Source organism: Podarcis melisellensis (genome assembly GCF_964234715.1).
Source record: "Podarcis melisellensis genome assembly, chromosome: W".
In the NCBI taxonomy this organism is placed as follows: Eukaryota; Metazoa; Chordata; class Lepidosauria; order Squamata; family Lacertidae; genus Podarcis; species Podarcis melisellensis.
This window is the reverse complement of record NC_138535.1, coordinates 5,224,812-5,251,847: the sequence shown is the minus strand read 5'-3', so window position 1 is coordinate 5,251,847 and position 27,036 is coordinate 5,224,812. Positions and strand designations below refer to the sequence as shown.

The window sequence follows — 27,036 nt, the reverse complement described above, 5'->3', positions numbered from 1 at the left end:
GAATGACGAGGGCTTTCATATGACAGGTCACATGACAGGCTTGTCCGCTTTTGGGAATTCAGGAACCCTAACAGAAGGAAATTTGCCACCCCGGGACCAGCAGGAGCAGACAGGCATAGCTAACAAAAACCTCCAAAGCTCCGCCCAGGAAGCAGACACATCCAAACAGGAAGTACCACTCTCTTCAGCACGATGTGGGCTTTCATATGACAGGTCACATGACAGGCTTGTCCACTTTAGGAAATTCAGGATCACTAGTAGAAATTAGAATGAAGATGAATGGGAGCAGACAGGCCTAGCTAACAAAAACCTCAAAATCTCCGCCCAGGAAGAAGATACATCCAAATAGGAAGTACCAATATTTTCGGAAGAACATGGGCTTTTATATGACAGGTCACATGACAGGCTTGTCCACTTTAGGAAATTCAAGGACACTAGGAAGCCGAGCTACACAAAAACCTCAAGAGCTCCGCCCAGGAAGAAGATACATCCAAACAGGAAGTACCAATATTTTCGGAAGGACATGGGCTTTTATATGACAGGTCACATGACAGGCTTGTCCACTTTAGAGAATTCAGGATCACTAGTAGGCCAAGATACAGAAAAACCTCTAAAGCTCCGCCCAGGAAGCAGATACGTCCAATCAGGAGACGCCATTCTCTTTGGAACGCCGTGGGCTTTTATATGAAAGGTCACATGATCGGCTTATCCGCTTTAGGAAATTCACAAACAGTAGCAGAATCTAGGATGAGTGGATTGGCTACACAACAACCTCAAAAGCTCCACCCAGGAAATAGATACATCCCAACAGGAAGTGCTGAAAGTTTCAGAATGACTTGGGCTTTTATATGACAGGTCACATGACAGGCTTTAGGAAATTGGGGAAACCTAGGAGAAGGAAATTGCAGGAGCAGACAGGCCTGGCTACACGAAAACCTCCAAAGCTCCGCCCAGGAAGCAGCTACGTCCAATCAGGAAGCACCAATCTCTTCGGAATGACGAGGGCTTTCATATGACAGGTCACACGGCAGGCTTTACCGCGCAAACCCACCCACCTTGACGGCGTCCTCGCTCCCGGCGCAGGCCCCGCGCTCAATGAGGGAGTTGCCGACGTCGATGACGCTCCGGATCCGGTCGGCGTTGGCCTGTAGCTCCGCCTCAAAGGCCTGGTGTTTCTGGTGCTTGCTCTGGAAATAGGAAAAAAATGGCGCATGGGGCAAAATATTATTATTAAGAATAATAATATAGTATTATTTATTTTTTTAAATAATATTTTTTATTTACTTTTTATTTATTGACCCATTTATTATATATTACATTATATTACATTACATTACATTATTATATAATAATGTAATGTAATATAATGTAATGTAATATATAATAAATGGGTCAATAAATAAATAAATAAATAGTAAATAAATAAATTGATAAATAATACACAGGTTAACCAATAAGTAGCTTAATAGATTAATGAATAAAAACAGGTTGATAAAGAAATAAAAGCTTAATAAACCCACATAGGTTCATAAACAGGTTAGCAAATAGGTAGGTTAACAGATTAATGAATAAAAACAGGTTAATGAAGAAGTTAATAAAATAAAAAATATTTATTATTAATAAATAATTAATAAAAACAGGTTAACAGATAAGTTAATAAATAAGGTTAATCAATAAGTAGGTTAATAAGTAAGTAGGTTAACAGATTAATTAATAAAAACATGGTTAATAAACAAGTAGGTTAATAGATTAATAAAAAGAAATAAAAGGTTAATAAACCTTTTTTTATTTATTTAATTTATTAAATAAATTTAATTTATTATTTATTTATTTAATTTATTAAATGAATAAAAGGTTAATAAAACAGGTTTATAAAGAAGCAGGTTAATAAATAAACAAGTCGAAAAGGAAATGACTTAATGAAGGAACCGGTCAATAAATAGACAAACAGGTTAACGTCTTTATAGATCTCTGATCTATAAATATCAATTAAAAACGAAACAATTAAAAACGAAAGACGGACGGCGATGATGTCACTCAACGAGCGGAGGGAGAAACGAAAAAACGAGAGAGACGGACGAGCGAGCGAATGGGGGAAAAGAATAAGAAAAAGAATTGGAAATAATAAAAATAATAGTAAAATAATAAAGGAGAAATAAGAATAAAAGATTGGAAATAATAATAATAAGAAAATAATAAGTGATAAAGAGGAATACAGAATAAAGGAGAATAAAATAATAAGGAATAATAAGAATAAAAGACTAAATAAATTAGAATAAAGGAATTGGACATAATCAGAATAAAATAGCAAAGAAGAAATCAGAATGAAAGAATCGGTAACCAGAATACAAATAAAATAAGAAAGAAGAATAAAATAATCGGTAATAATAAGAAAAGGAATAAAATAAGAAATGATAAATCAGAATAAAAGAATCGGAAAGAATAAAAATAAAAGGATAAATCAGAATCAAAGAATCAGAAATAGGAGTAAGAATGGAAGAATAAATAAGAAGAATAAAAGAGTCGGAAATAAGAAGAAGAAGAATAAAATAATATATAAGAATCGAAGAATAAAAGAAAATAAGAATAAAGAATAAGAAATAAGAAATAATAAGAAATAAATAATAAGATTAATAAGATTAAAAGAAGAATAACAGAATAAAGAATAAATCAGAATCGGAATAAATCAGAATAAAAAGAATAAGAAGGAATAAATAAAAATAAGAAGAAAATAATAAATAAGAAGAAGAAGAAGAAAAGAAGAAATAAAAATAAGAAGAAAATAATAAATAAGAAAAGAAGAAGAAGAAGAAAAGAAGAAATAAAAATAAGAATAAAATAATAAATAAGAAGAAAATAAGAAGAAGAAAAGAAGAAATAAAAATAAGAAGAAAATAATAAATAAGAAAATAAGAATAAGAAGAAAAGAAGAAATAAAAATAAGAAGAAAATAATAAATAAGAAGAAAATAAGAATAAGAAGAAAAGAAGAAATAAAAATAAGAATAAAAGAATAAATAAGAAGAAAATAAGAAGAAGAAGAAAAGAAGAAATAAAAATAAGAAGAAAATAATAAATAAGAAGAAAATAAGAAGAAGAAAAGAAGAAATAAAAAGAAGAATAAAATAATAAATAAGAAGAAAAGAAGAAGAAGAAGAAAAGAAGAAATAAAAATAAGAATAAAATAAGAATAAGAAGAAAAGAAGAAATGATAAATAAGAATAAAAGAATCAGAAACAATAATAAGAATAAAATAATATAGAAGAATCAAAGAAAAAAAAAATAAGAATAAAGAATAAATAAGAAGAATAAAATTAAAAGAAGAATAAGAATAAAGAAGAAATCAGAATCAGAATCAATAATAAGAATAAATAAGAAGAAGAAGAAGAAGAAGAAAAGAAGAAATAATAATAAAATAAGAATAAGAATAAATGATAAATCAGAATCAAAGAATCGGAAAGAATAAAAATAAAAGGATAAATCAGAATCAAAGAATCAGAAATAGGAGTAAGAATGGAAGAATAAATAAGAAGAATGAAAGAATCGGAAAGAAGAAGAAGAATAAAATAATATATAAGAATCGAAGAATAAAAGAAAATACTAAGAATAAATAATAAATAATAAGAAATAAATAAGAATAAATAATAAATAAGAAGAATAAGATTAAAAGAGTAATAAAAAATAAAGAATAAATCAGAATAAATCAGAATAAAAAGAGTAAGAATAAGAAGAACAAATAAGAATAAAAAGAAGAAGAAGAAGAAGAAAAGAATAAGAATAAATAAGAATAAGAAGAAAAGAATAAATAAGAATAAAATAATAATAAGAAGAAGAATAAAAGAATAAATGATAAATCAGAATAAAAGAATCGGAAAGAATAAAAATAAAAGGATAAATAAATCAGAATCAAAGAATCAGAAATAGGAGTAAGAATGGAAGAATAAATAAGAAGAATGAAAGAATCGGAAAGAAGAAGAAGAATAAAATAATATATAAGAATTGAAGAATAAAAGAAAAGAATAAGAATAAGATTAAAAGAAAAAGAAAAGAGTAAAGAATAAATCAGAGTCAGAATAAATAAGAATAAAAAGAGTAAGAATAAGAAGAAAAGAATAAATAAGAATAAAAAGAGTAAGAATAAGAAAAGAATAAGAATAAAATAAGAATAAGAAGAAAAGAATTACGAATAAAATAAGAAAAAGAAGAAAATAAAATATTAGGAAGAAGAAAAGAATAAATAAGAATAAGAAGAGAAGAATAAATAAGAAGAAGAAAAGAATAAATTCTAAAAAGAATAAGAATAAATAAGAATAAAATAAGAAGAATAAAAGAATAAAGAAGAAGAAGAAGAAAAGAATAAATAAGAATAAAATAAGAAGAAAAGAATAAAATAAGAAGAATAAAAGAATAAATAAGAAGAAGAATAAAAGAATAAATAAGAATAAAATAAGAAGAAGAAAAGAAGAAGAAAAGAATAAAATCAGAAGAAAAGAAGAAGAAAAGAATAAATCAGAATAAAAGAAGAAGAAAAGAATAAAGAAGAATAAAAGAAAAAAATAAAAGAATAAATAAGAATAAAATAAGAAGAAAAGAAGAAAATAAGAAGAATAAAAGAATAAATAAGAAGAAGAATAAAAGAATAAATAAGAATAAAATAAGAAGAAGAAAAGAAGAAGAAAAGAATAAAATCAGAAGAAAAGAATAAATAAGAATAAAAGAAGAAGAAAAGAATAAAATAAGAAGAATAAAAGAATAAATAAGAAAATCAGAAAAAGAAAAGAATAAATCAGAATAAAATCAGAAGAAGAAAAGAATAAATCAGAAGAAAAGAAGAAGAAAAGAAGAATAAAAGGATAAAATCAGAAGAAGAAGAAAAGAACAAATCAGAATAAAATCAGAAGAAGAAAAGAATAAAGAAGAAGAAGAATAAATCAGAATAAAAGAAGAATAAAAGAATAAAGAAGAATAAAAGAAGAAGAAAAGAAGAAATAAGAAGAAGAATAAAAGAATAAATCAGAATAAAATCAGAAGAAGAAAAGAAGAAAAGAATAAAATCAGAAGAAGAAAAGAACAAATCAGAATAAAATCAGAATAATAAAAGAATAAATCAGAATAAAATCAGAAGAATAAAAGAATAAATAAGAAGAAGAATAAAAGAATAAATCAGAATAAAATCAGAAGAAGAAAAGAAGAAAAGAATAAAATCAGAAGAAGAAAAGAACAAATCAGAATAAAATCAGAATAATAAAAGAATAAATCAGAATAAAATCAGAAGAATAAAAGAATAAATAAGAAGAAGAATAAAAGAATAAATAAGAATAAAATAAGAAGAAGAAAATAAGAAGAAATCAGAAGAAGAAAAGAAGAAGAAAAGAAGAAGAAGAAAAGAAGAAAAGAAGAAGAAGAAAAGGCACAAAGCCGACTTCAGACCCACAAATAACAGAGAGACTTACCAGGAGTTTGGAAAGCTGGAAAGAGAGAGGGAAAGAAGAAAAGAAGAGAGAGAGATCAGGATCCGGTGCTCGGGATCCGGTGCCTGTCAACCCGGTGGGCGGGGGAGAGAAAAACGGAGGCCGCTTTCCCGGTTGGCCGGGAGCGGGGAGGGATCCGGCGGGGGAGGGATCTGGCGGGAGAAGGATCTGGTGGGGGGATCCGGCAGGAGAGGGATCTGACAGGAGAGGGATCTGGCAGGAGAGTGATGCGGCAGGAAAGGGATCTGGTGGGATGGGGAGGAACGGAGGCCGCTTTCTGGTCGGCCGGGAGCGGGGAGGGATCCGGCAGGAGAGGGATCTGGCGGGAAAGGGATCTGCTGGGATGGGGAGGAACGGAGCCCGCTTTCTGGTTGGCCGGGAGCGGGGAGGGATCCGGCAGGAGAGGGATCTGGCGGGAAAGGGATCTGCTGGGATGGGGAGGAACGGAGCCCGCTTTCTGGTTGGCCGGGAGCGGGGAGGGATCCGGGGGAGAGTGATGCGGCAGGGAAGGGATCTGGCAGGAGAGGGATCCGGCGGGAGAGGGAACCAGTGGCAACGGGGAGAAACGGAGTGCGTTTTCTGGTTGGCCGGAAGCGGAGAGGGATCCGGTGGGAGAGGGATCCGGCGGGGGAGGGATCTGGCAGGAGAGTGATGTGGCAGGAAAGGGATCTGGTGGAATGGGGAGGAACGGAGCCCGCTTTCTGGTCGGCCGGGAGCGGGAAGGGATCCAGCAGGAGAGGGATCTGGTGGGAGAGGGATCTGCTGGAATGGGGAGAAATGGAGCCTGCTTTCTGGTTGGCCGGGAGCGGGAAGGGATCCAGCAGGAGAGGGATCTGGCGGGAAAGGGATCTGCTGGAATGGGGAGAAATGGAGCCCGCTTTCTGGTTGGCTGGGAGCGGGGAGGGATCCGGGGAGGGATCCGGCAGGAAAGGGATCTGGTGGGAAAGGGATCCGGTGGGAACGGGGAGAAACAGAGCCCGCTTTCTGGTTGGCTGGGAGCGGAGAGGGATCCGGGGGTAGAGTGATGTGGCAGATAAGGGATCTGGCAGGAGAGGGATCTGGCGGGAGAGGGAACCAGTGGCAACGGGGAGAAACGGAGCGCGTTTTCTGGTTGGCCGGGAGCGGAGAGGGATCCGGGGAGAGTGATGCGGCAGGGAAGGGATCTGGCAGGAGAGGGATCTGGCGGGAAAGGGATCTGGTGGGATGGGGAGGAACGGAGCCCGCTTTCTGGTCGGCCAGGAGCGGGGAGGGATCCAGCAGGAGAGGGATCTGGCGGGAAAGGGATCTGCTGGGACGGGGAGGAACGGAGCCCGCTTTCTGGTTGGCTGGGAGCGGGGAGGGATCCGGGGAGTGATCTGGCAGGAAAGGGATCTGGCGGGAAAGGGATCCGGTGGGAACGGGGAGAAGCACAGCCCGCTTTCTGGTTGGCTGGGAGCGGAGAGGGATCCGGGGGAGAGTGGTGCGGCAGGAAAGGGATCTGGCAGGAGAGGGATCTGGCGGGAGAGGGAACCAGTGGCAACGGGGAGAAACGGAGCACGTTTTCTGGTTGGCCGGAAGCGGAGAGGGATCCGGCAGGAGAGGGATCCGGTGGGGAAGGGATCTGGTGGGAGAGGGATCCGGTAGGATCCGGGGAGTGATGCAGCAGGAAAGGGATCCGGTGGGAACGGGGAGAAACGGAGCCCACTTTCTGGTTGGCCGGGAGGAGGAAGGGATTCGGCGGGGGAGAGTGATGCGGTGGGAAAGGGATCTGGCTGGAAAGGGATCTGGTGGAATGGGGAGAAAAACGGAGGCTGCTTTCTGGTTGGCCGGGAGCAGAGAGGGATCTGGCGGGAGAAGGATCCGGCGGGAAGGGATCTGGCAGGAGAGGGATGCGGCGGGGGAGGGATGCAGCAGGAGATGGATCCCGGGGAATTCCCTTAGGGGAGTTGGGATCAGGCTGCCTGGTGGATCCCGGCGGATCGGCCGGCAGATCTCCCCACGGCAGCTGGTTCTCTGCCCTCTGGGCCAATCCGTGTGGGTCACACAAGGGAGGAGAGAGCAGGGAGATCGGGTCCTGAGGGATCCAGTTCCGTGGCATCTGGTCCTGGGGATCCAGTACTGGGGATTCTGGTCCAGAGGGATCTGGTCCCGAAGGATTCGGTCCCGGGGATTGTGGTCCCGGGGATCTGATCCCGAAGGATCCGGTCCCGGGGATGCGGTCTGGAAGAATCCAGTCCAGGGGAATCTGGTCCAGTGGGATCTGGTCCAAAAGGATCTGGTCCAGGGATATCCGGTCTTCACATTAACATTATTATTATTATTTGATTATTAGGATCTCCCACCTGGATGTTGGTCGGATCCTTGTAGGATTCTCATCATCCTAATAATCCTCTAATAATCCTCTAATAATCTAACAATAATCCAACATACAAGCATCTAATCATCCTAATATTCGTCTAATAATGATCTAATAATCCCTCCTTCTCAGGATCCCTCACCTGGATGTTGGTGGGATCCTTGTAGGATTCTCATCATCCTAATAATCCCCTAATAATCCTCTAATAATCCTCTAATAATCCCCTAATAATCCTCTAATAATCTAACAATATTCTAACATACAACTATCTAATCATCCTAATATTGGTCTAATAATGATCTAATAATCCCTCATTCTTAGGATCCCACACCTGGATGTTGCTGGGATCCTTGTTTTATTCATCATCCTAATAATCCTCTAATAATCTAACAATATTCCAACATACAAGCATCTAATCATCCTAATATTGGTCTAATAATGATCTAATAATCCCTCCTTCTCAGGATCCCTCACCTGGATGTTGGTGGGATCCTTGTAGGATTCTATTCATCCTAATAATCCCCTAATAATCCTAATAATCATCTAATAATCTAACAATAACCTAACATAACCGCCTAATAACCCTCTAATAATCCCTCCTTATTGGATCCTGTTCTCCATGTGATCACCTGGATGGTCGGATCCTTGTAGGATTCTCATCATTTTAATAATCCTCTAATAATCCCCTAATAATCTAACAATATTCCAACATACAACCATCTAATCATCCTGATATTCATCTAATAATCCTAATAATCATCTAATAATCTAACAATAACCTAACCTATAACAATCTAATCATCCTAATAATCCTCTAATAATCATCTAATAATCCTCTAATAATCCCTCCTTCTTAGAATCTCTCACCTGGATCATCTAATAATTATCTAATAATCTAAGAATAACCTCACATAACAGCCTAATAACCCTCTAATAATCCCTCCTTATTGGATCCTGTTCTCCATGTGATCACCTGGATGTTGGTGGGGTCCTTGTAGGATTCTAATCCTCCTAATAATCATCTAATAGTCATCTAATAATCCTCTAATAATCTAACAATAACCTCACATACAACCATCTCATCATCCTATTAATGGTCTAATAACCCTCTAATAATCCCTAATTATTGGATCCTGTGATCACCTGGATGTTGGTGGGATCCTTGTAGGATTTTAATCCTCCTAATAATCATCTAATAATCATCTAATAATCCAACAATAACCTCACATAACGGCCTAATAAACCTCTAATAATCCCTCCTTATTGGATCCGGTTCCTATTGGATCCTAATAACCCTCCAATAATCCCTCCTTATTGGATCCTGTTCCTATTGGATCCTAATAACCCTCCAATAATCCCTCCTTATTGGATCCTGTTCCTATTGGATCCTAATAACCCTCCAATAATCCCTCCTTATTGGATCCTGTTCCTATTGGATCCTAATAACCCTCCAATAATCCCTCCTTATTGGATCCTGTTCCTATTGGATCCTAATAACCCTCCAATAATCCCTCCTTATTGGATCCTGTTCCTATTGGATCCTAATAACCCTCCAATAATCCCTCCTTATTGGATCCTGTTCCTATTGGATCCTAATAACCCTCCAATAATCCCTCCTTATTGGATCCTGTTCCTATTGGATCCTAATAACCCTCCAATAATCCCTCCTTATTGGATCCTGTTCCTATTGGATCCTAATAACCCTCCAATAATCCCTCCTTATTGGATCCCGTTCCTATTGGATCCTAATAACCCTCCAATAATCCCTCCTTATTGGATCCCGTTCCTACTGGATCCTAATAACCCTCCAATAATCCCTCCTTATTGGATCCCGTTCCTACTGGATCCTAATAACCCTCCAATAATCCCTCCTTATTGGATCCCGTTCCTATTGGATCCTAATAACCCTCCAATAATCCCTCCTTATTGGATCCCGTTCCTATTGGATCCTAATAACCCTCTAATAATCCCTCCTTATTGGATCCCGTTCCTATTGGATCCTAATAACCCTCCAATAATCCCTCCTTATTGGATCCTGTTCCTATTGGATCCTAATAACCCTCCAATAATCCCTCCTTATTGGATCCTGTTCCTATTGGATCCTAATAACCCTCCAATAATCCCTCCTTATTGGATCCTGTTCCTATTGGATCCTAATAACCCTCCAATAATCCCTCCTTATTGGATCCTGTTCCTATTGGATCCTAATAACCCTCCAATAATCCCTCCTTATTGGATCCTGTTCCTATTGGATCCTAATAACCCTCCAATAATCCCTCCTTATTGGATCCTGTTCCTATTGGATCCTAATAACCCTCCAATAATCCCTCCTTATTGGATCCTGTTCCTATTGGATCCTAATAACCCTCCAATAATCCCTCCTTATTGGATCCTGTTCCTATTGGATCCTAATAACCCTCCAATAATCCCTCCTTATTGGATCCTGTTCCTATTGGATCCTAATAACCCTCCAATAATCCCTCCTTATTGGATCCTGTTCCTATTGGATCCTAATAACCCTCCAATAATCCCTCCTTATTGGATCCTGTTCCTATTGGATCCTAATAACCCTCCAATAATCCCTCCTTATTGGATCCTGTTCCTATTGGATCCTAATAACCCTCCAATAATCCCTCCTTATTGGATCCTGTTCCTATTGGATCCTAATAACCCTCCAATAATCCCTCCTTATTGGATCCTGTTCCTATTGGATCCTAATAACCCTCCAATAATCCCTCCTTATTGGATCCTGTTCCTATTGGATCCTAATAACCCTCCAATAATCCCTCCTTATTGGATCCTGTTCCTATTGGATCCTAATAACCCTCCAATAATCCCTCCTTATTGGATCCTGTTCCTACTGGATCCTAATAACCCTCCAATAATCCCTCCTTATTGGATCCTGTTCCTACTGGATCCTAATAACCCTCCAATAATCCCTCCTTATTGGATCCTGTTCCTACTGGATCCTAATAACCCTCCAATAATCCCTCCTTATTGGATCCTGTTCCTATTGGATCCTAATAACCCTCCAATAATCCCTCCTTATTGGATCCTGTTCCTATTGGATCCTAATAACCCTCCAATAATCCCTCCTTATTGGATCCTGTTCCTATTGGATCCTAATAACCCTCCAATAATCCCTCCTTATTGGATCCTGTTCCTATTGGATCCTAATAACCCTCCAATAATCCCTCCTTATTGGATCCTGTTCCTATTGGATCCTAATAACCCTCTAATAACCCCCCCTTATTGGATCCCGTTCCTATTGGATCCTAATAACCCTCCAATAATCCCTCCTTATTGGATCCCGTTCCTATTGGATCCTAATAACCCTCCAATAATGCCTCCTTATTGGATCCTGTTCCTATTGGATCCTAATAACCCTCCAATAATCCCTCCTTATTGGATCCTGTTCCTATTGGATCCTAATAACTCTCCAATAATCCCTCCTTATTGGATCCCGTTCCTATTGGATCCTAATAACCCTCCAATAATCCCTCCTTATTGGATCCCGTTCCTATTGGATCCTAATAACCCTCCAATAATCCCTCCTTATTGGATCCCGTTCCTATTGGATCCTAATAACCCTCCAATAATCCCTCCTTATTGGATCCCGTTCCTATTGGATCCTAATAACCCTCCAATAATCCCTCCTTATTGGATCCTGTTCCTATTGGATCCTAATAACCCTCCAATAATCCCTCCTTATTGGATCCTGTGATCACCTGGATGTTGGTGGGATCCTTGTAGGATTCTAATCCTCCTAATAATCATCTAATAATCATCTAATAATCCAACAATAACCTCACATAACGGCCTAATAACCCTCTAATAATCCCTCCTTATTGGATCCTATTTTCCATGTGATCACCTGGATGTTGGTGGGATCCTTGCAGGATTCTAATCATCCTAATAATCATCTAATAATCCTAATAACGATCCTAATAATCATCTAATAATCATCTAATAATCTAAGAATAACCTCACATAACGGCCTAATAACCCTCTAATAATCCCTCCTTACTGGATCCTGTTCTCCATGTGATCACCTGGGTGTCGGTGGGATCCTTGCAGGATTCTAATCATCCTAATAATCATCTAATAATCCTAATAATCATCTAATAATCCAACATAACCTCACATAACGGCCTAATAATCCCTCCTTATTGGATCCTGTTCCTATTGGATCCTAATAACCCTCTAATAACCCCCCCTTATTGGATCCTGTGATCACCTGGATGTTGGTGGGGTCCTTGTAGGACTCGTCGCTGGCCGTCTGCAGCTTCTCGCTGATCCAGGCCTCGATCTCGTCGACGTCGCGGCTGAACTGCTGGAGGGTCTGGGATTCGCCCAGCTTGGAGCGCTTCTCGATCATCTGGGCTTTCAGGCGGCGCCACCTGGGGGGCAGGAATAATAAATTAATAATAATGATAATAATAATAATAATTAGAATAATAGTATGAAATATATCTTAGCCTTCGAGAAAAGCTATGCCCAGTGCTAATAATAATTAATAATAATGTATCTAATATTCTAGGGTTAAAGTTATGTTGTTTTAAGTCCACAAAGATCCCACCGACATCCAGGTGATCACAGGATCCAATAAGGAGGGATTATTAGAGGGTTATTAGGCCGTTATGTGAGGTTATTGTTGGATTATGAGATGATTAACCTGGGGACGGGAAGAATAATAACTATTATTATTATTATTATTATTATTATTATTATTATTATTATTATTATTAAGCCCAGCTTCTCGATCACCTGGGCCTTCAGGCGGTGACACCCGGGGGGCGGGAAGAATAATTAATAATAATAATAATAATAATAATAATAATAATAATATAAGAATATATAATAAATAGAATAATATTACTACTGCTACTAATAATGTATTTTTATTATATTAAATATAACAAGAATAACAATAATAATAATAGTAATATAAATACAATAATAACAGTAATAACATTATTATTATTAGTATTAATACTACTAAAACATAATAAGAATATATAATAAATATAATAATATTACTACTCAGATAATAATATTGTATTTTTATTATAATAAAAATAATAAGGCAAATTATCATGGGAACGGAAGCCCGTTATTATTAACTACTATTAATGTTCAGTTGTTAGTATTATTATTATTATTATTATTATTATTATTATTATTATTATTCTATTACTTTTACTACTATTATTATTAATATTCTGTAGGGAGCACCTCACAGTTGCTGGGAAAGCCCAGCCAGTTGGGTGGGGTATAAATTACAAAATATTCTATATTATTTATTTGTTCATGATTACAAATTAATAAATATATAAAAAGATTGATAATCGTTTTTTTATGATTATTATTCTTTTCTATCCTATTCTTCTATTAATTTATGATTATATTTTTATAAATATTTTATATTTTATGATTATAATTTATACATTATGATTATAAATTAATATGGAAAAATATTGATAATCATTTATTTTTCTATTCTTCTATGAATTTATGATGATAAATTAATTAATAAAGAAAAATATTCAGAATATTCATTTACTATTCTTTAATTGAAACTTAAAATTCCATTTAGGGCACTCTCCTATTCTTCAATTCATTTATGATTATAAATTAAGGATTAATTTAATTTATGATTATAAATTCATATAGAAAAATATTGATAATCATTTATTTTTCTATTCTTCTATGAATTTATGATGATAAATTAATTAACAAAGGAAAATATTCATCATAATCATTTACTATTCTTTAATTGAAACTTAAAAGAAATAAAATTCCATTTAGGGCACCCTGAAAGCCTTCGCCCAGATCTCTTGCAAGCATTCCAACCCAGAGACAAAAATCAATTTTTTCCACTGACCTGTCCAAAACTTCGTTACGGCGATTGGCGACGACTCCTTTGGCGTAGTGATCGGCCGAAATCAGCTGTTCGGCGAAGGATTGCAGAGCCGCAATTTTTTCCTCCTGGACGGAAAAAGGAAGAAAGAGAGAAAGAAAAATTCAGATTAAGAGGAAATTAAAATTAAAATTCAGATTAAATCACCCGGAAGAAAGGGAAATTCGGGGCGATTAAGTTAAATTAATTGAATTAAACTAAATTAAACTAAATTTCCCGCGAGTGGACCAGAAACGAGTCCAATAAATAGAATAGAATAGAACAGAATAATAAAATAAAATAAAACAAAAAGCTCGGGAGCAGACCAGAAACAAGTCCAATAAAATAAAATAAAATAAAATAAAAGAATAGAATAGAGTAATAAAATAAAATAAATAAAATAAAAAATAGACTAGACTAGAATAGAATAGAATAAAAAATAAAATAAAATAATAAAATTAAATTAAATTTAAAAACATAATAGAATAAAATAGAATAAAGACATAAAATAATAAATAGAATAGAATAGTAAAAAAAAATAAAAAATAGAATAGAATAGAATAAAAAATAAAATAAAATAAAATAAAAGAATAGAATAGAATAGAATAGAATGAAATGAAATATAAAATGAAAAAATAGAATAAAAAAAAAGAAATAGAATAGAATAGAATTGATTAGAATAAAATAAAATAAAATCTAAAAATAGAATAGAATTAAAGAAAAAATAGAATAGAATAAAATAGAAAATAAAATAAAAAATAGAATAGAATAAAATAGAAAATAAAATAAAAAATAGAATAGAATAGAATAAAAAATAGAACAGAATAGAATAGAAAACAAAATAAAATAAAAAATAGAATAGAATAGAATAAAGAAAAAATAGAATAGAATAGAAAATAAAATAAAAAATAGAATAGAATAGTATAAAAAATAGAATAGAATAAAAAATAAAATAAAATAAAATAGAATAAAAGAATAGAATAGAATAGAATGAAATGAAATATAAAATGAAAAAATAGAATAAAATAAAAAATAAGATATAGAATAAAATAAAATTGATTAGAATAAAATAAAATAAAATAAAATCTAAAAATAGAATAGAATAGAATAAAGAAAAAATAGAATAGAATAGAATAAATAAAAAATAAAATAGAATAAAATATAGAATAGAATAGAATAAATAAAAAATAGAATAGAATAGAAAATAAAATAAAAGAAAAAATAGAATAGAATAAAATAAAATAGAAAATAAAATAAAATAAAATATAGAATAGAATAAATAAAAAATAGAATAGAATAGAAAACAAAATAAAATAAAAAATAGAATAGAATAGAATAGAAAACAAAATAAAAATAGAATAGAATAAAATAAAATATAGAATAGAATAGAATAGAAAACAAAATAAAAAATAGAATAGAATAGAATAAAAAATAGAATAGAATAGAATAGAATAGAAAATAAAATAAAAAATAGAATAGAATAGAATAAAGAAAAAAATAGAATAGAATAGAATAGAATAGAAAATAGAATAGAAAATAAAATAAAATAAAATATAGAATAGAATAGAATAAATAAAAAATAGAATAGAAATAATAAAATAAAATAAAAAATAGAATAGAATAGGGGAAAAAATAGAAGAGAAAACAAAATAAAATAAAAATTAGAATAGAATAGAATAGAAAAAATAAAAAATAGAATAGAATAGAAAATAAAATAAAAAATAGAATAGAATAAATAAAAAATAGAATAGAAAACAAAATAAAATAAAAAATAGAATAGAATAGGAAAAAAAATAGAATAGAATAGAAAATAAAATAAAATAAAAAATAGAATAGAATAAATAAAAAATAGAATAGAATAGAATAGAATAGAAAATAAAAAATAGAACAGAATAAATAAAATATAGAATAGAAAACAAAATAAAATAAAAAATAGAATAGAATAGGAAAAAAAATAGAATAGAAAACAAAATAAAATAAAAATTAGAATAGAATAGAATAAATAAAAAATAGAATAGAATAGAAAACAAAATAAAATAAAAATTAGAATAGAATAGAAAAAATAAAAAATAGAATAGAATAGAATAGAATAGAAAATAAAAAATAGAATAGAATAAATAAAAAATAGAATAGAATAGAATAGAACATAAAATAAAAAATAGAATAGAATAAATAAAATATAGAATAGAAAATAAAATAAAATAAAAAATAGAATAGAATAAATAAAAAATAGAATAGAAAACAAAATAAAATAAAGAGTAGAATAGAATAGAATAAATAAAAAATAGAAGAGAAGAGAAAACAAAATAAAATAAAAAATAGAATAGAATAGGGGGAAAAAGAGAAGAGAAAACAAAATAAAAGAAAAAATAGAATAGAATAAGAAAAGAAAAAGCCGATCCCAAGAAACGAGTCCCCTAATTCAAATAAATCAAAATCAAGATAGAATGGAAATCCGCCGGCCGCCTCACCTGGACGTTGATGGCCTTGTCGAAATCCTCGTGTTTTTTGATCAGCGCTTCCACGCTGTCCAGCGAATCGCCTTTGTCCTCCGTGTTGAGGAAAGCCTCCCGGGCCGCCATCCAGTTCTCCGCCTGCTCGCAGTCCCGGTGGAAGAGCTGTGGGGCAGAGGTTAGGGGTCAGGGGGTGGAGCTCGACCCCTGGACTCAGCCCCCTGACCCATGGAAGAAGGGGACTTCCTGTCTGCACAGGAAATGGGGTCCGGGTAGCGCCCTCCAGTTCTCTGCCTGCTCACAGTACCGGTGGAAGAGCTGTGGGGCAGAGGTTAGGGGTCAGGGGGTGGAGCTCGACCCCTGGACTCAGTCCCCTGACCCATGGAAGAAGGGGACTTCCTGTCTGCACAGGAAATGGGGTCCGGGTAGCGCCCTCCAGTTCTCTGCCTGCTCACAGTACCGGTGGAAGAGCTGTGGGGCAGGTTAGGGGTCAGGGGGTGGAGCTCGACCCCTGGACTCAGTCCCCTGACCCATGGAAGAAGGGGACTTCCTGTCTGCACAGGAAATGGGGTCCGGGTAGCGCCCTCCAGTTCTCTGCCTGCTCACAGTACCGGTGGAAGAGCTGTGGGGCAGGTTAGGGGTCAGGGGGTGGAGCTCGACCCCTGGACTCCGCCCCCTGACCCATGGAAGAAGGGGACTTCCTGTCTGCACAGGAAATGGGGTCCGGGTAGCGCCCTCTAGTTCTCCGCCTGCTCGCAGTCCCGGTGGAAGAGCTGTGGGGCAGAGGTGAGGGGTCAGGGGGTGAGGGGGCGGAGCTGGACCCATAGAACTCCGCCCTCCGCCCCATAGAACTCCGCCCTGTGACCCACAGAAGCCCAGGACATAGCCGCTCCCCGTGTCGGCCAAGGAGGTCTTCCAGAAGAGCTGTGGGGCAGGTGGGGGGCACATGGGGGTCAGGGGGTGAACTCCACCCTCGGACCCACAGAACTCCACCTGCGGACCCACAGAAGCCCTTGCGGGCCGCCACCCACTTCTCCGCCTGCTCACAGTCCCGGTGGAAGAGCTGTGGGGCAGAGGTTAGGGGTTGGGGGTGAGGGGGCAGAGCTAGGCCAGATAAATCCGCCCTCCGCCCCATAGAACTCCGCCCTGTGACCCACAGAAGCCCAGGACATAGCCGCTCCCCGTGTCGGCCAAGGAGGTCTTCCAGAAGAGCTGTGGGGCAGGTGGGGGGCACATGGGGGTCAGGCTGAGGGGGTGAACTCCACCCTCGGACCCACAGAAGCCCTCCCGGGCCGCCATCCAGTTCTCCGCCTGCTCGGAGTCCCGGTGGAAGAGCTGTGGGGCAGAGGTTAGGGGTCAGGGGGTGAGGGGGCGGAGCTGGACCCATAGAACTCTGCCCTCCGCCCCATAGAACTCCGCCCTGTGACCCACAGAAGCCCAGGACATAGCCGCTCCCCGTGTCGGCCAAGGAGGTCTTCCAGAAGAGCTGTGGGGCAGGTGGGGGGCACATGGGGGTCAGGCTGAGGGGGTGAACTCCACCCTCGGACCCACAGAAGCCCTCCCGGGCCGCCATCCAGTTCTCCGCCTGCTCGGAGTCCTGGTGGAAGAGCTGTGGGGCAGAGGTTAGGGGTCAGGGGGTGAGGGGGCGGAGCTGGACCCATAGAACTCTGCCCTCCGCCCCATAGAACTCCGCCCTGTGACCCACAGAAGCCCAGGACATAGCCGCTCCCCGTGTCGGCCAAGGAGGTCTTCCAGAAGAGCTGTGGGGCAGGTGGGGGGCACATGGGGGTCAGGCTGAGGGGGTGAACTCCACCCTCGGACCCACAGAAGCCCTCCCGGGCCGCCATCCAGTTCTCCGCCTGCTCGGAGTCCCGGTGGAAGAGCTGTGGGGCAGGTTAGGCGTCAGGGGGTGGAGCCCTGTGACCCACAGAAGCCCAGGACATAGCCGCTCCCCCTGTCGGCCAACCAGACCCTCCTCTGACCCATAAGTGGGTCTTCCGGTTCCCACGACTTCCCCTCTGCCCCAGAAATGGGGTCCGGTTAGTGGGTTAGGGGGCGCCCCCCATGTCGGCCACGTGGACCCCCCTCTGCCCTCCAATTGTTGAGGAAGGCCTTGCAGGCCGCCATCCAGTTCTCCGCCTGCTCGCAGTCCCGGTGGAAGAGCTGTGGGGCAGAGGTTAGGGGTCAGGGGGTGGAGCTCGACCCCTGGACTCCGCCCCCTGACCCATGGAAGAAGGGGACTTCCTGTCTGCACAGGAAATGGGGTCCGGGTAGCGCCTTCCAGTTCTCCGCCTGCTCACAGTACCGGTGGAAGAGCTGTGGGGCAGGTTAGGGGTCAGGGGGTGGAGCTCAACCCCTGGACTCAGCCCCCTGACCCATGGAAGAAGGGGACTTCCTGTCTGCACAGGAAATGGGGTCCGGGTAGCGCCCTCCAGTTCTCCGCCTGCTCGCAGTCTCGGTGGAAGAGCTGTGGGGCAGAGGTGAGGGGTCAGGGGGTGAGGGGGCGGAGCTGGACCCATAGAACTCTGCCCTCCGCCCCATAGAACTCCGCCCTGTGACCCACAGAAGCCCAGGACATAGCCGCTCCCCGTGTCGGCCAAGGAGGTCTTCCAGAAGAGCTGTGGGGCAGGTGGGGGCACATGGGGGTCAGGCTGAGGGGGTGAACTCCACCCTCGGACCCACAGAAGCCCTCCCGGGCCGCCATCCAGTTCTCCGCCTGCTCGGAGTCCCGGTGGAAGAGCTGTGGGGCAGGTTAGGGGTCAGGGGGTGGAGCCCTGTGACCCACAGAAGCCCAGGACATAGCCGCTCCCCCTGTCGGCCAACCAGACCCTCCTCTGACCCATAAGTGGGTCTTCCGGTTCCCACGACTTCCCCTCTGCCCCAGAAATGGGGTCCGGTTAGTGGGTTAGGGGGCGCCCCCCATGTCGGCCACGTGGACCCCCCTCTGCCCTCCAATTGTTGAGGAAGGCCTTGCAGGCCGCCATCCAGTTCTCCGCCTGCTCGCAGTCCCGGTGGAAGAGCTGTGGGGCAGAGGTTAGGGGTCAGGGGGTGGAGCTCGACCCCTGGACTCCACCCCCTGACCCATGGAAGAAGGGGACTTCCTGTCTGCACAGGAAATGGGGTCCGGGTAGCGCCCTCCAGTTCTCTGCCTGCTCACAGTACCGGTGGAAGAGCTGTGGGGCAGGTTAGGGGTCAGGGGGTGGAGCTCGACCCCTGGACTCCGCCCCCTGACCCATGGAAGAAGGAGACTTCCTGTCTGCACAGGAAATGGGGTTCTGGGTGGTGCCCCCTGAGTAGGATCCCCTTCGGACCCACAAGTGGGTCTTCTGGTGGGGGTCGGGGGTGAGGGGGCAGAGTCGGACCCCCAGACTCTGCCCTGTGACCCACGGAAGCGAGGACTTCCTGTCTGCACAGGAAATGGGGTCCGGATAGCGCCCTCCAGTTCTCTGCCTGCTCACAGTACCGGTGGAAGAGCTGTGGGGCAGAGGTCGGGGGTGAGGGGGCGGAGCTAGGCCCATAGATCTCCGCCCTCCGACCCATGGAAGCGAGGACTTCCTGTCTGCACAGGAAACGGGATCTGGGTAGTGGGTGGAAGAGCTGTGGGGCAGAGGTTAGGAGGCAGGGGTGAGGGGGCGGAGCCGGACCCATAGAACTCCGCCCTGTGACCCATGGAAGAACGGGACTTCCTGTCTGCACAGGAAATGGGGTCCGGGTAGCACCCTCCAGTTCTCTGCCTGCTCACAGTACCGGTGGAAGAGCTGTGGGGCAGGTTAGGGGTCAGGGGGTGGAGCTCAACCCCTGGACTCAGCCCCCTGACCCACGGAAGGAGGGGACTTCCTGTCTGCACAGGAAATGGGGTCCGGGTAGCGCCCTCCAGTTCTCTGCCTGCTCACAGTACCGGTGGAAGAGCTGTGGGGCAGGTTAGGGGTCAGGGGGTGGAGCTCAACCCCTGGACTCAGCCCCCTGACCCACGGAAGGAGGGGACTTCCTGTCTGCACAGGAAATGGGGTCCCGGTAGCGCCCTCCAGTTCTCTGCCTGCTCACAGTACCGGTGGAAGAGCTGTGGGGCAGGTTAGGGGTCAGGGGGTGGAGCTCGACCCCTGGACTCCGCCCCCTGAGCATGGAAGAAGGGGACTTCCTGTCTGCACAGGAAATGGGGTCCAGGGAGCAGGTTGTGGGTTCCGGGTGGAAGAGTTGTGGGGCAGGTGGGGGGCAGAAAGGGGGTGAGGGGGCGGAGCCGGACCCATAGAACTCCGCCCTTTGACCCACGGAAACAGAGGACTTCCTGTCTGCACAGGAAACGGGGTCTCTATCTATCTTAATACTATACTATACTTAATGAATAAATATCTATCTATCTATCTTAATTAATATCTATCTATCCTAATACTATACTATACTGTAATTTAATTAATGAATATCTGTCTTAATATACTATACTATACTATACTAAATGAATATCTATCTATCTATCATCTATCTTAATACTCTAATTTAATTAATGAATAATATCTATCAATTTTAACACTATACTATAATATAATTTAATTAATGAACAAATATCTATCTTAATAGTATACTAGACTAGACTAGACTGTACTGTAATTTAATTTAATTACTGAATATCTATCTATCTATCTTAATACTATACTTTAATTTAATTAATGAATAATATCTATCAATTTTAATACTATAATATACTTTAATTTAATTAATGAACAAATATCTATCTTAATAGTATACTAGACTAGACTAGACTGTACTGTAATTTAATTTAATTAATGAATATCTATCTATCTATCTATCTATCTATCTATCTATCTACTATACTATATTGTAATTTAACTTAATTTAATTAATGAATATCTATCTATCTATCTTAATACTATACTATGCTTTAATTTAATTAATGAATAAATATCTATCTATCTTAATACAATACAATACTATACTATAATTTAATTAATGAATATTTATCTACTATACTATACTATACTATACTATACTATACTATACTTTAATCAATGAATAAATATCTATCTAAATACTATACTATAATTTAATTTAATTTATGAATAAATTATCTATCTATCTATCTTAATACTATACTATAATTTAATTTATGAATAAATTATCTATCTATCTTAATACTATACTATACTATACTTTAATCAATGAATAAATAAATATATATCTTAATACTATACTATAATTTAATTTAATTTATGAATAAATTATCTATCTATCTATCTATCTATCTTAATACTATACTATAATTTAATTTATGAATAAATTATCTATCCATCTATCTTAATACTATACTATACTATACTTTAATCAATGAATAAATATCTATCTAAATACTATACTATAATTTAATTTAATTTATGAATAAATTATCTATCTATCTATCTATCTATCTATCTTAATACTATACTATAATTTAATTTATGAACAAATTATCTATCTATCTATCTAAATACTATACTATACTATACTATAATCAATGAATAAATATGTATCTTAATACTATACTAATTTAATTTAATTTAATTTATGAATAAATTATCTATCTATCTATCTTAATACTATACTATACTATAATTTAATTTATGAATAAATTATCTATCTATCTTAATACTATACTATACTATAATCAATGAATAAATATCTATCTTAATACTATACTATAATTTAATTTAATTTATGAACAAATTATCTATCTATCTATCTATCTTAATACTATACTATTATTTAATTTAATTTAATTTATGAATAAATTATCTATCTATCTATCTATCTATCATCTTAATACTATACTAATTTAATTTAAGTTTATTTATGAATAAATTATCTATCTATCTATCTTAATACTATACTATAATTTAATTTAATTTATGAATAAATTATCTATCTATCTATCTATCTATCATCTTAATACTATACTAATTTCATTTAATTTAAGAATAAATTATCTATCTATCTATCTTAATACTATAATTTAATTTAATTTAATTTATGAATAAATTATCTATCTATCTATCTATCTATCATCTTAATACTATACTAATTTAATTTCATTTAATTTACGAATAAATATACCACATTAATGAAACCCGGAAGCCCAAAGCCCCATTTGCATAGCCCCGCCCCCCGCCCCAGAACCGACCAATCACCTGCAGCTCCAGGCACTGGTCCAGCGTCATCCGGCGCTGGACCCAGGCTTTCTCTAGGTCGGCCCTCTGCTGGTCCAGGACCCCTAACTTCTCCTCGATTTCCGGGCTGGCGTAATATACTATATCCTATGCTATCCATTATATATAGTATACTATGAATTGCATATAGTATATATTAAGATGGATGGATAGATAGATAGATGATAGATAGATAGGTATTCATACATTATAGTATAGTATAGTATAGTATAGTATAGTATAGTATAGTATAGTATAGTATAGTATAGTATTAAGATAGATCGATCGATAGATATTCATTAATTATAGTATAGTATAGTATTAAGATAGATCGATCGATAGATATTAATTAATTAAAGTATAGTATAGTATAGTATAGTATTAAGATAGATCGATTGATAGATATTCATTAATTATAGTATAGTATAGTATAGTATTAAGATAGATCGATCGATAGATATTCATTAATTATAGTATAGTATAGTATTAAGATAGATCGATCGATAGATATTCATTAATTAAAGTATAGTATAGTATAGTATTAAGATAGATCGATCGATAGATATTCATTAATTAAAGTATAGTATAGTATAGTATAGTATTATGATAGATCGATCGATAGATATTCATTAATTATAGTATAGTATAGTATAGTATAGTATAGTATAGTATTAAGATAGATCGATCGATAGATATTCATTAATTAAAGTATAGTATAGTATAGTATTAAGATAGATCGATCGATAGATATTCATTAATTAAAGTATAGTATAGTATAGTATAGTATAGTATAGTATAGTATAGTATTAAGATAGATCGATCGATAGATATTCATTAATTAAAGTATAGTATAGTATAGTATAGTATTAAGATAGATCGATCGATAGATATTCATTAATTAAAGTATAGTATAGTATAGTATAGTATAGTATAGTATAGTATTAAGATCGATCGATAGATATTCATTAATTATAGTATAGTATAGTATAGTATTAAGATAGATCGATCGATAGATATTCATTAATTATAGTATAGTATAGTATAGTATAGTATTAAGATAGATAGATCGATATTCATTAATTAAAGTATAGTATAGTATTAAGATAGATCGATCGATAGATATTCATTAATTATAGTATAGTATAGTATAGTATAGTATAGTATAGTATAGTATAGTATAGTATAGTATAGTATAATGAATATCTATCTATTTTAATACTATACTATACTATATATAATTGATAATATATTATATACAATTTATAGTATAGTGTAGTGTAGTGTAGTATATTATAGTATAGTATAATTAATGAATATCTATCTATTTTAATACTATACTATACTATAAATTGTATATAGTATACTAAATATTATATATTGTATAGCATAGTATAATTAATGAATATATAGTATACTACGTATTGTATATAGTATATTTTAAGATGGATGGATAGATAGATAGATAGATAGGTATTCATACATTAAATTATAGAATATAGTATAGTATAGTATAGTATAGTATAGTATAGTATAGTATAGTATAGTATAGTATTAAGATAGATAGATTAGATAGATAGATATTAATTAAAGTAAATTTAGTATAGTATAGTATAGTATAGTATAGTATAGTATAGTATTAAGATAGATAGATATTCATTAATTAAAGTAAATTTAGTATAGTATAGTATAGTATAGTATAGTATAGATTATGTATAGTATACTATATACAATTTATAGTATAGTATAGTATCATTAATGAATATCTATCTATCTATCTATTTTAATACTATACTATACTTTAATTTAATTAAGGAATATCTATCTTAATACAATACTATAATTAATGAATATCTATCTATCTTAATACTATACTATACTATACTATACTATAATCTAATTAATGAATATCTATCTATCTTACTATACTATACTATACTAATCTAATTAATGAATATCTATCTATCTATCTTAATACTATACTATATTATACTATAATTTATTTTGATTTAATTAATGAATATCTATCTATCAATACTATAGTATACTATACTATACTATAAATTGTATACAGTATACTATAAATTATATATAGTATAGTATAATTAATGAATATCTATCTATTTTAATACTATACTATACTTTAATTTTATTGATGAATAAATATCTATCTTAATACTATACTATAATTAATGAATATCTATCTATCTATCTATCTATCTATCTAAATACTATACGATACTATACTATACTAACTTATTTTAATTAATGAATATCTATCTTAATACTATACTATACTTTAATTTTATTAATGAATAAATATCTATCTTAATACTATACTATAATTAATGAATATCTATCTATCTATCTTAATACTATACTATACTATAATTTAATTTAATTTAATTGAGGAATATCTATTTATATATCTATCTGTCTGTCTTAATACTATACTATAATATACTCTACTATACCTTAATTTAATTCATGAATAAATATCTATCTATCATTTAATTTAATTTACGAATAAATATACCGCCAGCTAATGAAACCCGGAAGCCCCGCCCCCTCCCTGGAACGGACCAATCCTCGATTTCCGGGCTGGCGTAATATCCTATATCCTATATACTATACTATGAATTGTATATAGTATATATTAAGATAGATAGATATCCATACATTAAATTAAAGTATAGTATAGTATATAGTATACTATAAGTATACTATATACTATATATTATACTTTAATTTAATGTATGAATATCTATCTATCTTAATACTATCCTATCCTATCCTATCCTATAAGTAATGAATAAATAAATATCTATCTATCTTTATACTAACTATACTATACTTTAATTAAATTAATGAATAAATAAACAAATATCTATCTTAATACTATACTATAATTTAATGTATGAATATTTATCTTAATACTATACTATACTATACTTTAATCAATGAATAAATATCTATCTATCTTAATACTATACTATAATTTAATTTAATTTATGAATAAATTATCTATCTATCTATCTTAATACTATACTATAATTTAATTTAATTTATGAATAAATTATCTATCTATCTATCTTAATACTATACTATAATTTAATTTAATTTATGAACAAATTATCTATCTATCTATCTTAATACTATACTATAATTCAATTTAATTTATGAACAAATTATCTATCTATCTATCTTAATACTATACTATAATTTAATTTAATTTATGAATAAATTATCTATCTATCTATCTTAATACTATACTATAATTTAATTTAATTTATGAACAAATTATCTATCTATCTATCTTAATACTATACTATAATTTAATTAATGAATATCTATCTATCATCTATCATCTATCTATCTATCTATCTATCTTAATACTATACTAATTTAATTTAATTTAATTTACGAATAAATATACCACATTAATGAAACCCGGAAGCCCGAAGCACCATTTGCATAGCCCCGCCCCCCTCTCCGGAACGGGCCAATCACCTGCAGCTCCAGGCACTGGTCGAGCATCATTCGGCGCTGGACCCAGGCTTTCTCTAGGTCGGCCCTCTGCTGGTCCAGGACCCCTAATTTTTCCTCGATTTCCGGGCTGGCGTAATGGCCGCGGGCCAAGAGGTGCTGGCCAAATTGTTCGAAGGCCTGGAAGGTTCCGGAACGGGCGTCGATTTCGGTGCGGTGCTCCTGGGAGGGGGCAAAGAGAAATTGAATTGAATTAAATTAAATTAAATGTAAAAAAATTAGGGTGCTCCCAGGGGGTAAAGTGAAATTAAATTAAATTAAACTTAATTTTAAATAAAAAAATAAAAAATTAAAATTAAAATTAAAAAAATTACCGTGCTCCTAGGGGGTAAAGTGAAATGAGATTAAAATTGAATTGAATTGAATTTCAAATTAAATTAAAAATTAAAATAAAAATAAAAAATTTAAAATTTAAAATAAATAAATAAATAAATAAATTTATAATATCTCGTAAGCGGACCAGAAATGAGTCCAATAAAATAAAATAAAATAAAATAAAATAAAATAAAATAAAATAAAATAAAATAAAAATATAATATAATATAATATAATAATAATAATAGCTCAGGAGAAGTTTCCCGTGAGTGGACCAGAAATGAGTCCAATAAAATAAAATAAAATAAAATATTATAATAATATAATATAATAGCTCAGGAGAAGTTTTCCGTGAGTGGACCAGAAATGAGTCCAATAAAGTAAAATAAAATAAAATGAAATAAAATAAATAAAATAAAATAAAATAATAATAGCTCAGGAGAAGTTTCCCGTGAGCGGACCAGAAATGAGTCCAATATAATATAATGTAATGAGTCCAATAATATAATATAATATAATATAATATAATATAATATAATATAATATAATATAATATAATATAATATAATAGCTCAGGAGAAGTTTCCTGTGAGCGGACCAGAAATGAGTCCAATAAAAAAATATTTTAAAAAAATATTATAATAATGATATGATATGATATGATATGATATGATATGATATGATATGATATAATATAATATAATATAATATAATATAATATAATATAATATAATATAATATAATATAATATAATATAATATAATATAATTAATAGCTCAGGAGAAGTTTCCAGTGAGCGGACCAGAAATGAGTCAAATAAAATAAAG

The 27,036-nt window shown here is 35.6% G+C and overlaps 1 protein-coding gene across 1 annotated transcript in view; it reads right to left on the bottom strand.

The window, feature by feature from the left end:
- The window catches only part of LOC309361257 (spectrin alpha chain, non-erythrocytic 1-like), a 199,058-nt gene that overhangs the window by 75,460 nt on the left and 96,562 nt on the right, over positions 1-27,036 (bottom strand). Inside the window, exons 27-32 of the mRNA XM_081896165.1 lie at positions 25,859-26,056; positions 16,176-16,322; positions 13,690-13,793; positions 12,043-12,205; positions 5,453-5,467; positions 1,056-1,187 (exon numbers count right to left, since the gene is read on the bottom strand). Of these exons, the coding sequence (XP_081752291.1) occupies positions 1,056-1,187; positions 5,453-5,467; positions 12,043-12,205; positions 13,690-13,793; positions 16,176-16,322; positions 25,859-26,056 (759 nt within the window). The remainder of the gene's footprint in view (positions 1-1,055; positions 1,188-5,452; positions 5,468-12,042; positions 12,206-13,689; positions 13,794-16,175; positions 16,323-25,858; positions 26,057-27,036) is intronic.